Raw genomic sequence first — 18,173 nt, 5'->3', positions numbered from 1 at the left:
CGAAAGATGATCGACATATTTTTAAACTCATTAAGAAGTTGTGTTAAAAAATGTAGAATACAGTTTTTGTTTCACACCAAAATGTACAAACTATGACCGGCAACACTGTTATCATGATTGTTAATTAATATTTAGAAGCAGCACTGACAAAATACTATTTCCTTCATTAATTTGGTCACGGCTAATAAATATCTAATTTCAATTGCAAATTATATATTTAGTGAAATAAACGTAATAATTGGACAGTATATTGATAAATTTATAATTAAAATATTTATAAAGTTTATAAAAGTAATTATAAAGTTTATACAAGTTATTAGTACTCTTATAAAGTACAGATGGCGTTCAGATAGCAAAGTCTGGAACAGGATTGGCAGTCAGCAGTGCATAAGCGGTTCCCTGCTACGATGGGCTTAGATATTTATTAGTCGTGATTCAATATTATCTAAATAGCCAGCCAGCTAGTCTATTTTTTATACCGAGCTAAGGTGACCAACGTGACTAGAGTATTTTTCAAAATATACCATTATTAAAAACGGGATATGTACACAACCAATTATATGTCCTTATTTCATGCAATGTAATAGTTTGTTTAAAAATATAACCCATAAATGAGTTAAGGTTTAAATCCATTTAAAATCTGACCAAACGTTCACCACTTCATAATGAAAAGGGGAAAAAAGCACTGTAGTAGTTCGCATGTAGAACGATTGTAGGAACACGGGAGGAATTATCCTAAATATCCACCTAAAATCACTGCTAGATCATTAAATTACTTTCGGAATGTACATAGGAAAATAAACTTAAATGTTTTTTAAATTACCAAAAAAAGTTTAAAACCAGACCCAATTTAAATCAATATTTTTTTTATATTAAAAGTAGAAATTTGATCACCTCTCTTTCTAGGTTTATAGCATCGTAAAAAATGCACTTGAAGTTTAGAAGACTTAATACAAGGTACCATAAAAGAAATATTAACCTTATAAAATGTCATTAAATACAGAAAATTGCTCTAACCATAAATTTCAAGTTCTAAATCGATATCAGATCAAACCATTTTGATAACGAGATGAAATTAAGTCCAACAAAATCGTTAATCGAAGAATTTACAATGTCAAGATAAGGAAAAAAAACTGAAACGCGTGTTAAGGCTAAGACACTTTCTTAAGGGTCATTAGATGACCTCTGATTCCACCGCAAATTCGGGAAATAAAATGTTTACCGAAACACTTACTTTTAAAGACATTAAATAACAATTTACAACTTCTACCAAAGGGAAAAAATCTTCAGAAAGAAAAAAATAACTAATTTTACCCCAAGTTTAATATCAAGGTCAGATCACCGCTAAATTGCAAATATTGGTAATTAATTCTATTATGCGTGGAAAATGTATGTCGATATTTAAATAAAAGTCACGCTCTACCATTGAGAGTTTACGAAGCCTTAAACTGGGCCCCAGTTGAATATTAAATTAGCAACGCTTGTTACGCTACACCAAAACCCTTAAAAATGCAAGCCGGGTGTTAGAATATCATTACCCTAAAAAAAAACAACTAAACGAAAAAAATTGGCTTAAGACCATGTACTCCGTAAAAAATTAGACCAACAAGTAAGGGACGGTACACTGAATAGTGATCAGTTTTAGTTTAAAGCAACGCCTGACACTAGTCTAGCGCTGTAGTGTCGGATTTAAGAAACGTCTCTACCACCTGATAATTCTTCTAGAGTTTATAACGCGAGAGTAGAAATATTTAAAACCTCTGTCACCAGAGGACGCTTGCGATGCGTTGCCATTTCGAAACGCGGATTTAATCATAGACCAAGAATCAAAGGGACTCACTGTTGCACGCGTCAATACTGGGAATAGGAAAATCACGGGTAATTTTAGTTCAATGTGGACAAACTTGGCGTCGCTGAAGTCTATTTCGGAAGCGTTCACTTTCAATTTTGACAAAATGGCGCCGTTGTTGTCTGTTAAATGATTAGGCTTAGTAAGTTTTAAACTTTTTATTTTTAAAAAAGGGCATTTAAAGGTTTAATGGTAATTAACCATTGTATTAAGTAAACATAATCAGTAAGCCGCATATGGCTGAGTGTTAATCAAATTTACTGGAATCCATCTCATTTGTAAACTTAAAAAAATTTAATGAACTAAGCCTAACCTAACTTTCTCGCACGTACCATGCAGTGATAGTAGAACAGAATTCTTGAGGCGCATCAAAGTGGCTGATGTACCTCAATAAGCCTTCCGATTTAGGCCACGCCTACCGTGTCAAAATATCGGAAACAGTGAGTCCCCATAAATTCTTGTTCCATGGTTAAACAGTGAGTGTGCCGTTCCATATTGTTAGTCTAAGGTAGCACTACAAAATATAGTGTGTTTCCTGCTAAAATTATATAAAACACTTTGACCAATACTATATTATGATAGTAATTCATTTTCTACTTAGTTATGCCAAAAAATATATCAATTTCTGGTAATCATAATTAACTGTCATTTTTAATTTTGCATTTTTGTTAATTTTTATCGGAATTATTTTGGAATAAACCAAAGTATAGGAATTGCACATGGAAATCCTAATCGAATGTAGCATGGAAGTAGGATTCTATAGGATCGCTGGAGCACGTTAATTAAATCACTACTATCTCCACCTACTTCTCTCGCAATGGCGTCGAAGACGTTTTCGCGCGAAACTACGCAATTCGGTTTTTAAATTTAGAGCAAACACGTTTTATTTTAAATTTGAAATGAAATATATAACGGAATAACATTTTAGAGGGTAGAGCTACAAAGTCGGCTAGAAATTTCATTAGTCCGTTCGAAGGGGCTGTTCCAATTTGGGAAATTTCCACCCTTCTTTTTCTTCACGCGCCACGGATTTCGCACGAAATTTATCAGGTGGGCGCATTGAAGGAGATTTGGCCGTTTAATTCTTCCACTTGAAAGGCGCGCGGTGACGATGAATGAGAGAAGCTCGCTTTGTAGCGAAAAGGCCATTCTCTTCTCACGCCAATGAGTATGATTAATGGTACAGGCAACTTGTTTGAAAAGTGTACCACCAAGTGGACGAAGTTTTTCCATTTTATTTGATAAATTAATTTCAATATAATATTCACCCTTTCTCTCTTTTAAAAGACTTCACGTTGATGGCTAATGATATCAGTGATAATTTCCATTTCGATATGAAAAATAACGCGACAAAAGCTCCTCGAAAATTTCATAAAATCTTATGATAAAAATAACTACTATAGACAGGGCCATTTCGACCTTAAAATGGCCATTTCGACCTTTTAAATGCTGGGTTCGAAAATGTACTAAAATCTTATCATAAAAACTAACTACTATGAACATTGAACAGGGCCATCTCGACCTTGAAAATGCTAGGTTCGAAAATGTACTAAAATCTTATAATAAAAACTAACTACTATGAACATTGAACAGGGCCATTTTGACCTTTTAAATGCTAGGTTCGAAAATGTACTAAAATCTTATAATAAAAACTAACTACTATGAACATTGAACAGGGCCATCTCGACCTTGAAAATGGCCATTTCGACCTTTTAAATGCTGGGTTCGAAAATGTACTAAAATCTTATAATAAAGATAATTACTATAAATAGGGCGATCTCTACCTTGAAAATGGTCATCTCGACCTTCAATATGTCGATTTTTTAAAATTACAAACTTGGGCTACTGATCAAATAGAAAATACAGAATTTAAAAAACACCTAAATCTTACAATCCGAGATAAATTAGCTTCAACAAAATCCTCCAATTTACCAAACAATTTTATATATCACTTCAGGATGAAATATTCGAGAGCAGCCGTCGAAACGACAGATAAGACGCGAATTATCGTAAAAAACATCCATCCGAATTTCTTCCAACGACCTCTCCCGAAATAACATCCTATTGCTAACACAGATAAGTCTAAAAAATCATAAATTCGGCAACAAGACGAGACAAGGCCGTATTTTAAGAATGACACCTTTCGGGACAATGTACCAAATGAAGCGGAAACGACCCAGCTACGCGTGGATAAAACATTTCGAGACGAACCAGATAAAGATCCAATAAATAAAACGCGGAGGAAGATGGCGTACCTCAATAACGAACCACAACTGGTCCTCCTCCCTGCGCGATCCGGGTTTCAGGTACAGTCCGTAGAACAAGGGGATGTTCGGGTGAAGACACAGGTCCCGCAGAATCAGGTACTCCTCGTCAATCTCCTCGGCGTTGTCCGCGATGTTCTCCATGATCTTGACGGCCACTTTGCTCTCTGCGAGAGATGGCGGCAAGAAGGTTAAGAGGACGCGTTTCTAGTTAGTACGGAATAACAGAGGAACGTACCGTCTTCGATGTTGACGGCCGCGTAGACCTCGCCGTACGTGCCCTCGCCCACCACATCTTGCAACTCGAACTTGTCCGTCGGGTCGGGCAGTTCGCTGAAGTTGATGTGTTGAGACAGGTTGTCGTAGTGACTAACCAAGCCGTTGACGGAAGGCCCCTGACGCCACGGAAATAATAATAGAAGCTTAGCCGCAAATAGGGTTGTCATAAAACCGAGTAATACTGACCATTTTCCGTTTGTCGGAACCTTTGGTTCCCGGTAGGAAAGCCTTCGTTCTTCGGCGGGTTCGCGGAAGAAGGCGGTTTGACGCTCAATAGTGCAAAATCTCTGATGGAAATGAAACCATACGTTATTAAGAGAGATAGGAAACCATAGCAAAGGAATTATGGTCTATTTGGCCGCGACGCGATTTCGAACTAATCCAATTACGCGAGGCGGTACGTGATACCGCTTAAAGGACGGACTAAGGCGCCTTTACATCCGCGATATTGATATCATTTTTATCCAAATATCGAATATACGTACTTGACAAGATTGTTTCGGGCGCGTCGTCAAATCATGCTTTTGTTTCATGATCTCGCATCGGGATTTTTCGAGAGTCTCAGAGTTTTCAATCTGTAGAACAGAAAAATAAATACGTTACAAATCAGGTTATTTGGAACCCGTACAAAAAGCTCTATTTAAAATCCACGTTTTGTAAAGTAAGAGTAGATTAAAAGTCCACTTTGCCTATTGGTGATTAAAGACTAAGAGTTTCTTTTAAATGAAACATTTGCGCATGATGTCAAAAGAATATTAACGGAACTTAATTTTAATTAAATTACACTTTCCAATAATATTTTTAGCAAATAATTCTACATTATGAACACAGAACTCGAGCGACCATTTGTGTGGCAACATTTTTGATATCTGTCCCTTCTAAAGTCTAAGCCGATCCAAATTATAAATCTTAAACTACGCCCTAATTACGAATGTCATATCAACAATAAAAACATCAACAAAAGAGTTAATTTAATATACACCTGCTTAAAAATATATAAAACTTGACAAAAAATTATTACGAAACAATACGGGATATGACAGAGTTAGATAACAAAAGAATATGGCGAAATAAATAAGAACAATGTCATCATTGAAGACGTGAAAATATAAAAATGGCGACAATGACACTAGTCTACGATAACAAAATAAAATTAGCAAAATAGAATAAAATTTGAATAGGCGGCAACGTAAGCTAGATGCTCTAGATACGAAGTTTAATAAGAAGATGAGGAAGTGGAAGAACCACACCCCTGCGAGGTACCGTCGAAAACATTATCATAAGTGTATAATATAATACATAAGTGTGACTCCTCCTATTCTTCACATACGTACGTTTTACTGAGAGCTTAGTAAGATTTAGACCTTTTCTTTTTAAATTGGGCCTTTAAAAGTTTAAGTAATGGTAATTAACCATAGTGTTAAGTAAAAATAATCAGCAAGCCGCATATGGGCGAGTTTAGTGCTCGGATTTCGATTAATTTTTATCCATGAATAAAATAGGCTCGGCGATATTTAAATAATATTTATTTCAATAACCAATAGTTGAATAAAAATTGTAAAATGTTTAAATAATCGAAAGTGAATAAGCCTATTATTTAAATAAAACGAACAATTATTTGAATAAATGACACTTTTGTACAAATAAATACTTGGTTGCGTAAAAAAACATAATTAAATAAGTTAAAAATGATATTCTTTTTACCAACGTTTTTTAAATAAATCGGAAAATTTGTGGCTAATTAATAAACAATTCCGAGCAATAGGTGAGTTGTAATCAAATTTAATTTCTAGGGGGAGATTTTCTTCTTGGGATGATGTCACTCCGTTACTTGCTCTCAGTAAAATACTCGCCAAAGTGACAAACTTATGGAAAATATTATAGACTTATGATATTGTTAATAACGGTCGGACAAATATTAAAAATATGAGATGACAGTTATGATTTTACATAAGCGCGACCGAAACGACACCCTGTGGGGAGTTTGGTAACTAAATAGGGGAATGCGGGGTTAATCAGATGCTGGACTGGTTTTCTTCTTCACGGTCATTATCTCGCCTCAGAATGAAGATATGATCCCGAACCGAAACAAATTAAAGACATCATCGCTTGAATAATAAATGAGAACGGATTAAAGCAGGGTTAACGCACCATCCCAACAAATAATAATAATAAACAGCTATGCTAATACCCAAGGCACCACCTTAGGCCCTTTTAAGACCATTAATTCGGGTTTCCTTGACCTTTCGATCTTGATTTGTTTTTATCTAACGAATTTTATCCGCAGTAGCACGAACAGACCGTTTTATTTTGTGGTCGGTTAAAGGCCGAAATGGATTTTGGGTGTTTTTTCCCACGGTTAATTTTATGACAGTCGAGCCAATGGGCATTTTCGGATACAAACCCGATCACTTAAATATTAAGTCGATCAAATTAAATTTTAAAAGTAGGAATGTTGCAGTCGGTAAAATGCACTTTTGGGGTCGGAACAGAGGGGCAGGACACTTCCATTTTGGGTGCGTCTTAATCATAGTAAAATGATTAAATCAGGGTAATCGTGATTTAATCAGGGTAAATCACGATTTAATCAATATAATAATGATTTAAACGAAATTTAATTATTGTAATCATGATCTAATCATTTTAATCAGGATTTAATCATTATCTAATCTGTTTAATCATTTTAATCAGATTTAATCGTTTTAATCAGATTTAATCGTTTTAATCAGATTTAATCGTTTTAATCATATTTAATCAAATCATTATAATCATATTTAATCAAATCATTATAATCATATTTAATCAATATAATCGGTCGAATCGAGATTTTATCGAGCGCGGTAAATACGAAATAATTCTAATCACATATTAAATTATTCTAATCAGCTCGTTCTAATCACGCACAATTATAATCATTCCAATCACCAATATAATCATTCTGATTCTCGTTCTAATTTCTAATCGCGATTTAATCATACTAATCAGGATTTAATAATTTTAATCAGGATTTAATCATTTTAATCAGATTTAATCATTTTATCATGATTAAATCAGATTTAAACATTCTAAATATGGATTAAACATGATTTAATCAAGATAATCGTGATTAAATTGAATTTAATCAAAATAATCATGATTAAATCGGATTTATTCTTTCGAGGGGTGCGTCGTTAATCAAGGAAGTGACCTGCCCCTCGTTCGGAACATGTTTTTCCCGCTTTAAAACCGACTCTATTCCGACTGTTTTCCGACAGAATGTGTGTCTTCCAAAAGTCGCTTGATGACTTAGGCCTAAGATGGTACCTTGGGTATTAGCCTAGCTGATTATTATTTCTGGTTCATTTTGTTATTTATTTTCCCATACTTCCAACATTCTTTTCAATGACCATGTTGTAACGATATCTCAAGGGTTCCCACGCAATTGACGTTCTTCATCCATGGTCAACCACAGGGCCTACAATACTGGGCAGTTCTGGCAGTTTCGGGAAATTCTAAAACTCGGATTTGGGCAGTACTATTTACCGTGAATTTATCGCAAAAAGTATGAAAATTTAAAATAGCTGATGACCTCATAGGAGATGTACATCTCGACAAAGGCAGCCAATTTTGCTGAGCTAATTAAGTTACTTATTTACAGCCTTTTTCTCTCATAATATTGTTAAAATATTCATCATTGGGGGTTTAGTTTAGTTTGGGCAGTTCTCAAAAAATGCTAATTTTAGCCCCACTCAACCAGGATGCCCACTAAATACAGTGGCGTAGGAACGTTTGAAAAGTTGAGAGGGCAAAGCTGCTCAAACCCTCAATCTTTTTTAACAAGCAAATAACGGAAAATATTTCGTATATTTTGTATTTCGAAATTTAATAAATTTATTTAAGTTGATTTTACCACAAAAATATGAATGATTCAGTAAGTTTTAAATATATTATGGTACAAAACCAATGTTTTTAAAAAAAATAAGAACTGTAGGTAACCCGGCCACCTGAATTAAAGGCTTCAAAAGTCGCTTGATGACTTAGGCCTAAGGTGGTGCCTTGGGTATTAGCCCAGCTGATTATTTTTATTATTATTATTATTCTTTTTATTTAGCCTCTAATATTTTTAATTAGTCAATTTGTAGTTCTTAACTGTCCAAAAAGTTGGAGGCAAATAAATAAGTTAATCCCTCCAGCTAAATATTTGGGAGGTGCATTACCCCTCGACCCCCTGGCTCCTACGGCCATAAACACAAACAAACAGTGCCAAACTTCAATCGAAGCTCTTCACTAAAAATGAAACAAAGCCACCGCTTCCTACTTCTCAAAGCGAATATAGAATCGAAAACCATCTTCCTCGAAGAACGTCATTATTATCGTAACAACTTCGTAACTGAGAGTATCCTTAAAAGTTTGCCTTTAATTAACGCTATTCCTTCAATTAGAGAAGGACCTATAATCATAACGCGAAATAATTAAAATCGGCGCTTCTGCTTGCAGAAGTGGTATAATTACCATTGTCACGGGACACTACCACTTTATGAATTATAGTTAAGTCGTCAACCTCTGACATTCGCGGAAATTCACTCCTACGAGTCCCCTCAAATAAGTTAAATCTGTTTTTCCTTATCAGAAGTCATTATGTCATTTTCCAATAAAAGTTTTATATTATCCGATAGCGAAGACAAATCCGGTCGCATTGTAGGGGTTTGCCGAAATTGATAAGAATTGGGACGCTCGGGATTAGAGGCGCGAACCCATTAGAGACCGTTAAGAATATTTCTCCCCATCACGAAATCTCAGACGTACAATTTAACGATTTTCACACGGACGCGCGAATTTGGTACCGCTATAAGTCCATTAAAAATCTCGCTGCCCGAGCCTCTAATTTTCTCGATTATCTGTCGGAAAAAATACTCGTCATTTAACACCGCCATATTTATTCTAATAATAGAGATGGTCAAATATAAAATATGGGCAGGGAAAATACATTGGGTCAGCCACCTACTAAAGAAACTGGGTCTCCTTGCTAAGACGATTTAAAAACCCACCGCGGCTTCCAAATTTAGGCAGAATTTCGATCGACAAGATTTTACGATAAATAAGCGGTAGTTGGCTCTTTCATACAGGATAATTTATTTAAAAAATAAATATTAATATATTTTTAAATATATTAATTATTGTTATAGGTTATTAAATATATTAATTATTGTTATAGGTTATTAAATATATTAATTATTGTTATAGGTTATTAAATATATTAATTATTGTTATAGGTTATTAAATATATTAATTATTGTTATAGGTTATTAAATATATTAATTATTGTTATAGGTTATTAAATATATTAATAATTGTTAAATATTTAATATAATACTAATTGTTAAATATTTAATATAATACTAATGGTTAAATATTTAATATAATACTAATTGTTAAATATTTAATATAATACTAATTGTTAAATATTTAATAATACTAATTGTTAAATATTTAATATATTATTTATTAAATATATTAATGATTATTTTATATTATTATGTATTATTAAAAATATTAATTGTTATATATTATTATATATTATTAAAAATATTAATTATTATTATAATATATTATTTATATTATTACAAATATTATTTATTAAAAATGTTAATAATTATTAATATATTTTATATATTATTAAAAATATTAATTGTTAATATATTTTATATATTATTAAAAATATTAATTGTTAATATATTTTATATATTATTAAAAATATTAATTGTTAATATATTTTATATATTATTAAAAATATTAATTGTTAATATATTTTATATATTAAAAATATTACTAATTTTTTAATTTATTTTATATATTATTAAAAATATTAATTATTAATTTATTTTATATATTATTAAAAATATTAATAATTAATTTATTTTATTTATTATTAAAAACATTAATAATTAATTTATTTAATTTATATTATTAAAAATATTAATAATTATTAATTTATTTTATATATTATTAAAAATATTAATAATTATTAATTTATTTTATATTATTAAAAAATTAATAATTATTAATTTATTTTATATTATTTAAAATATTAATTAGTATTATACGATATTAAATATATAATATTGATTATATATATTTCGTATTATAATTGAATATAATTATTAATTTATAAAACTAAATATTACATGAAAATTTATTGATGCATTGATGCCAATTATCACGTTAAAATTGAAAAATTGTAGGCTTCACGCGGACTTGCAATAAAGCATTTAACTTTATTTCCTACTATCGAATACTCAAACTTTCTGTAATTTTAAAAAGGTCAACCGTATTACCAAGTCTTTAAAGTTGAACCTATACTGTTTAAAATACCGGAGATTATTTTAGAATAAAAATGACTAACACATTTCCTGCGAAATTATCACACCAGCTCGATTTCTGGCGGACAACGACCTTGATAACGGCGAGGTATTCTAATTATATATATAGAAAACCCTTTAATTAAAAGGCAGAACCGGAGGCTGTTGGGGTGGTTTGATGGATTAAAATAATTCCATCCTTAGCCGGTCCTTCGCGGCTAAGACGCGTTATATATTAAAATAAAATATCTTAAATAACAAAAAGTCTTTCATATTTTTACAACCCCCTTCGTATGTTCGACTGACTTCGCACAAAAGCCCCCTCGAGGTCTCCATGGATGCCAAATTAATTACTTACCAGAGGCCAATTAGGTCGTTAAGTTGTTACCCCCGTCCGCGACTGTCATCAGAATTTTAAAACCATCTTTGTTACGTGATATATAGCGGCTACTTTTCAAAAGAATCTTATCTTAGACGTGTGCAAATTTATCTTTCAACTGTAAAAAATATACTCCAAAACATCCCGAACTTTAAGGATAAATAAACCGTATACACTAGAGAGTTTTTCAGTAAATAACAGATGACAACCAGAAGCTATTATTTACTCGGTTATTTATGCAAATTAGGTCGTAAATAATTTTAAAATCGCTCGCTGAAAAGGATACAGAATTTCGCTATGGGTGGCTTGGATTAGAAATTACGTTAATACGACTTTAAGGTGTGTGTTTTTTTAAGCCGAATCAATTTGCGTTAAAAGAAATATATAAAATATACATGTACCTAGGATAACAAAATGGTAGATAGTTTTAAGTTGGAATTGTCCCCAAATTACGTGGGTCACTAATAGGGGGAAGGTCACTAAAATATGTTGCTTTACATATCACATTCCAGAACCGAAATTATTAATTATTTTAAGGTACACTGGTAATTTAATTATTTTTTTATCAATTATAAAAGTAAAATTAAGTTATCTAGACGTACAAAAATAAAAAATATACATTATTTAAAATGTAATTTAACAATTTGAAGGTTCATGGGGAAATGTAACAATTAAACTGTATTTATACAACATTTTACTAGTGTAATAACTGTAGAAAGTCACTAAATGATGTTTTTCAAGAAAATCAAGAGAAAAACATTGGCAGTATGTAGTATACCAATATCTCTCTAAGGCAAAGGGGTTTTCCCCGAGCTCTTCGGTTTCCCCTTTCCATAAAAACTTGTAGAGATTAACGGCAATGAAGGGCTTGCCACCACCCTCCTACGCATTGTAACCCGGCTACCCAATTTATGGTTTTAAAAGTCGCTAGCTGACTTGGGTCAAAGGTGGTGCCTTGGGCGATGGGTCGGACAATTATCAAAATCCGGTACACTTGGTCTAAAATCGCAAAATCTTGTAATCCTCTCTACATGGTAAATTAACATTGAAATCCCAAAATCACTTCAAAAAGTAATGATAAAATAGCCAAAATCTCTACGAAATCCCGAAATCCCGAAATCCCGTACAAAATAATGGCAAGTGTCCGACCCCTCGGCCTTGGGTGCCTATAGCTGATTATTATTTATTATTATTATATATATTATACGTCTAGTACAAGCGAGGGGAAGGTCACTTCCTTGATTAACGACGCACCCCCCAAAGACTAAATCTGATTTAATCGTGATTATTTTGATAAAATTCAATTTAATCAAGATTATGTTGATAAAACCGCATTGAACCATGATTAGGATGTTTAAATATGATTTAATCATGATTTAATGATTAAATCCTGATTGTAACTATTAAATCGTTATTAAAATGATTAAATCCTGATTGTAACGATTAAATCGTTATTAGTATGATTAAATCCTGATTGAAACGATTAAATCGTTATTAGTATGATTAAATCGCGATCAGAAATTAGAACAAGAATCAGAATGATTATATTGGTGATTGGAATGATTATAATTGTGCGTGATTAGAATGAGCGGATTAGAATAATTTAATATGAAAAAATGTAGTTCCTATTACAAATTTACCTTAATTACTAAGCTGTGATAACTCGCGTTTCAACTTGTCACAAAGCTGTGATGTTTTCGGATGTTTTAAATAAAATGTGATAAGTTATTTTTTCAACATTTCAATCAAATTCAAATGCGATATAACCATAGACCGGTGAAGAATGATTGAGACTCTAATCCATATAAATTATATTTAGTCAACGAATTTGATATACATTTAGTCATTTACCATTACAAATTTGATCAGTAACCAATGTTATAGGTTCATTCTCACCAACTGATGATAATGATGACATTGAATCTGAAACAATTGATATGTTAATGAATTACCTTAGAGATATAATATTTAAAAACTTGGTACATACCATTAAATAGGCTTTCAAAGTCATCTTCAATGGAACTCATTATTAAAAGCTCACTACTGTTTACCATCAAAGCCACGTGTTTTTTGGGATAAATGAAAAGCACGTGCTACTAGATTTAAGTCCCTAAAGTGTATATGGTGTATGCTTCGCTGTTCACTAGTCTTTGGTTCGCACCAGCATTTTGATATACGTGGCGCCCTCCCGTGCTGAGACTTTACATGGTTATAAATTCGCGCGCGAAATGTCCTTGTGAAACCTTCCTTAGTCTATGATATAACCATCAATATTAAAAATAAATATTAAATAATCGTACTTTAGTTTTGATTTTGATTATAAAATCTCGATTCGACCGATTATATTGATTAAACGTGATTAAAATGATTAAATCCTGATTAAAAAGATTAAATCATGATTAGAATGATTAAATGTCGTTTAAATCGTAATTGGATAGATTAAATCGTGATTAAATTTTACTATGATTAAGACGCACTCAAAATGGAAGTGACCTTCCCCTTGAGTACAAGCAAGAATGTTTTTATTTTTACCTAGGGAGAATGTCTATGTCGAGACGTTTTTTAGCCTTTCTCTCAATCCACCCGTTGGTCCCCCCAGTACGCTCCTCCGCTTAAAATAAAACGAATAGTCCCGGTATTTCATTGGCTGCTTAAAATTTACGTCACCTAACGCGATGGAAATCAAACGCCGGTGACGTTTTGTCTTTCCCCCCGCGCGAGACGGGGGAAAGGCGTTCAACGTGCCCGGCGATTGTCGCAACATAATCATTCTTCCTAAATACATGTATAAATAAATACATTCTTGGTACAAGTCAATATAAAATCCGTATTTTTAAATAAATTGCAACCCCGTGTTTACATTATCGCGAAATCAGGTTCTACCTCTTTTTTCAAGTTCAAAGTTATAAATTTCTTCAAAAGTTGAGAAAGCAAAAGTTGTTAAACGTCTCTGGCACGTGGTAAAATAGTAAAACAATAAAACGCGAAGGTTAAAAAACCCGTAAACGAAGTCGGGTTTACGAAACTTCCAAGTGATACATCAGAGAAATTAATTATAAAATTATTATATTAACATTCTTTATTTTTTAAATTATTACGCGCTTTTTCATACAGATTCTATAATGCGAATAACAGTCTCATTATAAAAGAATAAATGAATTTTAATCGTATTCTTATCACATATTTTTCAGACCAACATTATTCTAAAGGGGAAAAGAAGGTTGAAAAATATAGTTTAAGTTTCATTTAATTGGAAGCACCAGAGCGCATAAAGACGTCAAAGAGAACTTACCAAAAGAAAAGATGGCTGATATAAAGTTATTCTATTTGCCTTTGTTTATTATTAAAGAATTGAGATGAAAATGCTCATAAAATTATAACTAAGCGTTTTGTTTGGGCAGGTTACCGGGTTAATTGGATACCATGGAAATTTTATCCTTTCGGGTTTTTGGAATGATTACTGGTAATTATATTTTATGTGATTTATGCTTTATGAAGGGGTGTGTTTTCTTGTTATATTAGAAAGTAAAAATCAGGCAAGTCAAGATACGTGTTTTTGGATTAAATTGGCTCAATACTTTAAACCTCTTTCAAGAATATTTACATTACATCATAAGTTACATAATAAACTTGAGTTGTTATTTTTCCGGAAAAAATAAATGCCGAAATATTTTCGCAAAATATTCCATAAAATTTTCCAAATTTCGAAAAATAAAAAATTAAAACTTATTTTAGTTTTATTCTAGATTAGTCTCAAGGTTTAGTTTTACTTTTGAATTCAACAAAATAATGCAAAAATGCCTCGAAATTTCAATTTTCCGACAATTTTAGGCTAATCATGGAATGATAACTTTTTTTCGGTAAAATACCGAACATTTTCCATCAACCCTTCACATCATACTTGCTTCATTGTCCAAATTACTGCCAAGATAGTGTGAAGGTGGTGAGTACGTGAGAAAATAGCTACTTATAATAGTCAATTTTATGTTCTGATTCAATGATTTACCACTATTTTACCAAAGTAATCGTTTAGCCCTGGCTAAAGCTTTTTAGTCGTGTAACGATTTGGTCATTGGCGTAACAAACGATCATTACCAAAATTCGGATTGTTCAAATAGAAAGTTTAATACTTATTTTGTTACGGTACTTATGTTTATATTATTTTTTGTTATTAGGCTGGATTGAAAACCAAAATGGCTTTTCTCAAATTATATTTAAATTTACTTAAATTTTGCACTCTGATAAATAGGTAGGTATGTAAAAATTACTCACGAGCAATTATATTTGTCCAAAAATTGCTCACAATTTTACTATAAAATTTTACGCAGTGAGATTCCACCACCTTAACCCTAATACGAATATAAAGTGATAAAACCGTTTATTTGATCACGAAATAGGTCACGGCGGTGTTAAATGAAACTTTTTATAGCGAGTAAAAATTTTCAATGTTCACTCAAACGTAATACGTAAACGAAAACCAAAATAAAATAAATATTTTAACGAAAATCTAACCGTTATTTGCATCATGAATCCATTAATACTAAACAAATTGTTTCTTCTGAATATTTACATTTGATTTTTGAAAATACGGTTTTAAGTAACTGTTTAAACTAAAATGTATAATAAACGTTCGGGTAAAGGAATTATTTAACTAAACTTTTTCATTGTAATATCCTCTTGACGAGTTGTGACTCGCGGACGTGCACATTTAGAAAGGCCGAAAAATGGCCATAAAATAGTGTGTCGATAAGTATTTTTCGGTTTCTCAGCGCGTGCGTGATGGACAGTTCAAAGGCGAATAAAACCCTATCCAGGAAATTAAAATTAAAATTAGCGGACAACAGGATAATATACTTTCTCAAGTACCGTATGGATCAATACCCATAAAATTACAAATTTTTTATTTAATTTAATTTTTATATTGTGTTTAACACTGTTCCCAAAAGAATTTATCATACTTTTCTAGTTTATAGTATACTATAGCTTCGAATTGTTAGTAGTTACAATATTTTCAAAGCCATAGTTTTTCAATATTTTCAAAGCCATAGTTTTTCAACATTTTCCGATTCAAAGTTTTTCAACATTTTCCGATTCAAAGTTTTTCAACATTTTATGATTCAAAGTTTTCAATATTTTCAGATTAAAATTCGCCGACTTTTCAAGTTCTTCCTTAACAAGGATTTTAAACGACCTTTAAAGGTCAAATTAGATAAGTTTTTAACTTTATATTTCCATTATTTTTTAGTAAGGTGAGCGACTTAAGAACGTGTTCATCCCGACTGTTTTACCAGTTCTTAATACCCTAGATTTTTAGACCTACTTTCCATTTCCCGATACCCTATCAATTTCAAAACATTTCAGTGGAAACGTTATTATAAAATTAATAATGATTTAAATTAATAAATCTTAAAAACTTATTTGAAAATGAATTTAAAATTTAAAATCGAATATATAACTTTAATAGTCATCGATTGACCCCCAAAAAAATATTTCAACGAAAATGGAATGGTAACAAATGGGTAAATATTTCAACGAAAATGGAATGGTAACAAATGGGTAAATATTTCAACGAAAATGGAATGGTAACAAATGGGTACATATTTCAACGAAAATATAATAGTGACAAATGGGTACATATTTCAACGAAAATATAATAGTGACAAATGGGTACATATTTCAACGAAAATGGAATGGTAACAAATGGGTAAATATTTCAACGAAAATGGAATGGTAACAAATGGGTACATATTTCAACGAAAATATAATGGTGACAAATGGGTAAATATTTCAACGAAAATGGAATGGTAACAAATGGGTAAATATTTCAACGAAAATGGGATGGTAATATTTTGAACGGAATTGGAATGGGATTTTTTCAACGAGAATGGAATGGGAAATATTTGAACGAAAACGGAATGTGAACGGCAAATTTTTCAACGGGAATGGGCGGAAATGGTAATTGATGGGTAACAAATATTTTAAAGAAAATGGAATAGGAATGTTTTCGAATGGAATGGAATGGAATGGAAATGGTACCGGATGGATAACAAATATTTAAACAGAATTGGAATGAAATTTATTTAAACGGGAATGGTAACGGATGGATAGTAAATATTTGAGCGAAAACCGAAAGGGGACGGGAATGGGTGGGAATTGTTTCAACCGGAATGGGTGGGAATTGTTTTCAAGGGGAATGGCTGGGAATGAGAATATTTTCAAGGGGAATGGGTGAAAAGGTATTCAGGGGGAATGGATGAAAAGGTTTTCAAGGGGAATGGCTTGAAATATTTTCAAGGGGAATGGGTGGAAAGGATTTCAACGGGAATGGCTGGGAATGTTTTCAAGGGGAATGGATGGAAATGATAATATTTTCAAAGGGAATGGGTGAAAAGGTTTTCAAGGGGAATGACTGGAAATATTTTCAAGGGGAATGGCTGGAAATATTTTCAAGGGGGATGGGTGGAAAGGATTTCAACGGGAATGGCTGGGAATGTTTTCAAGGGGAATGGATGGAAATTATAATATTTTCAAGGGGAATGGGTGGGAATGATAATATTTTCAAGGGGAATGGATGGAAATGATAATATTTTCAAGGGGAATGGGTGGGAATTATAATATTTTCAAGGGGAATGGATGGAAATTATAATATTTTCAAGGGGAATGGATGGAAATTATAATATTTTCAAGGGGAATGGGTGGGAATGATAATATTTTCAAGGGGAATGGATGGAAATGATAATATTTTCAAAGGGAATGGGTGAAAAGGTTTTCAAGGGGAATGACTGGAAATATTTTCAAGGGGAATGGCTGGAAATATTTTCAAGGGGAATGGCTGGAAATATTTTCAAGGGGAATGGCTGGAAATATTTTCAAGGGGAATGGCTGGAAATATTTTCAAGGGGAATGGCTGGAAATATTTTCAAGGGGGATGGGTGGAAAGGATTTCAACGGGAATGGCTGGGAATGTTTTCAAGGGGAATGGATGGAAATGATAATATTTTCAAGGGGAATGGGTGGGAATGATAATATTTTCAAGGGGAATGGATGGAAATGATAATATTTTC

General features: G+C 32.1%; 1 protein-coding gene across 3 annotated transcripts in view; it reads right to left on the bottom strand.

The window, feature by feature from the left end:
* ninaC (STKc_myosinIII_N_like and MYSc_Myo21 domain-containing protein ninaC) overlaps positions 1-18,173 on the bottom strand; it is a 47,070-nt gene that overhangs the window by 16,359 nt on the left and 12,538 nt on the right. For all 3 annotated transcript variants that reach the window (XM_090160348.1, XM_090160350.1, XM_090160349.1), the window contains exons 2-5: positions 4,878-4,967; positions 4,579-4,679; positions 4,352-4,508; positions 4,105-4,280 (exon numbers count right to left, since the gene is read on the bottom strand). In XM_090160348.1, the coding sequence (XP_090016474.1) occupies positions 4,105-4,280; positions 4,352-4,508; positions 4,579-4,581 (336 nt within the window). In that variant the 5' untranslated portion in view covers positions 4,582-4,679; positions 4,878-4,967. The remainder of the gene's footprint in view (positions 1-4,104; positions 4,281-4,351; positions 4,509-4,578; positions 4,680-4,877; positions 4,968-18,173) is intronic.

Source organism: Leiobunum rupestre, chromosome 10 (genome assembly GCF_980474605.1).
Source record: "Leiobunum rupestre chromosome 10, qqLeiRupe1.1.hap1, whole genome shotgun sequence".
Lineage (NCBI taxonomy): Eukaryota > Metazoa > Arthropoda > Arachnida > Opiliones > Sclerosomatidae > Leiobunum > Leiobunum rupestre.
This window is presented reverse-complemented; position numbering and strand designations above follow the sequence as displayed.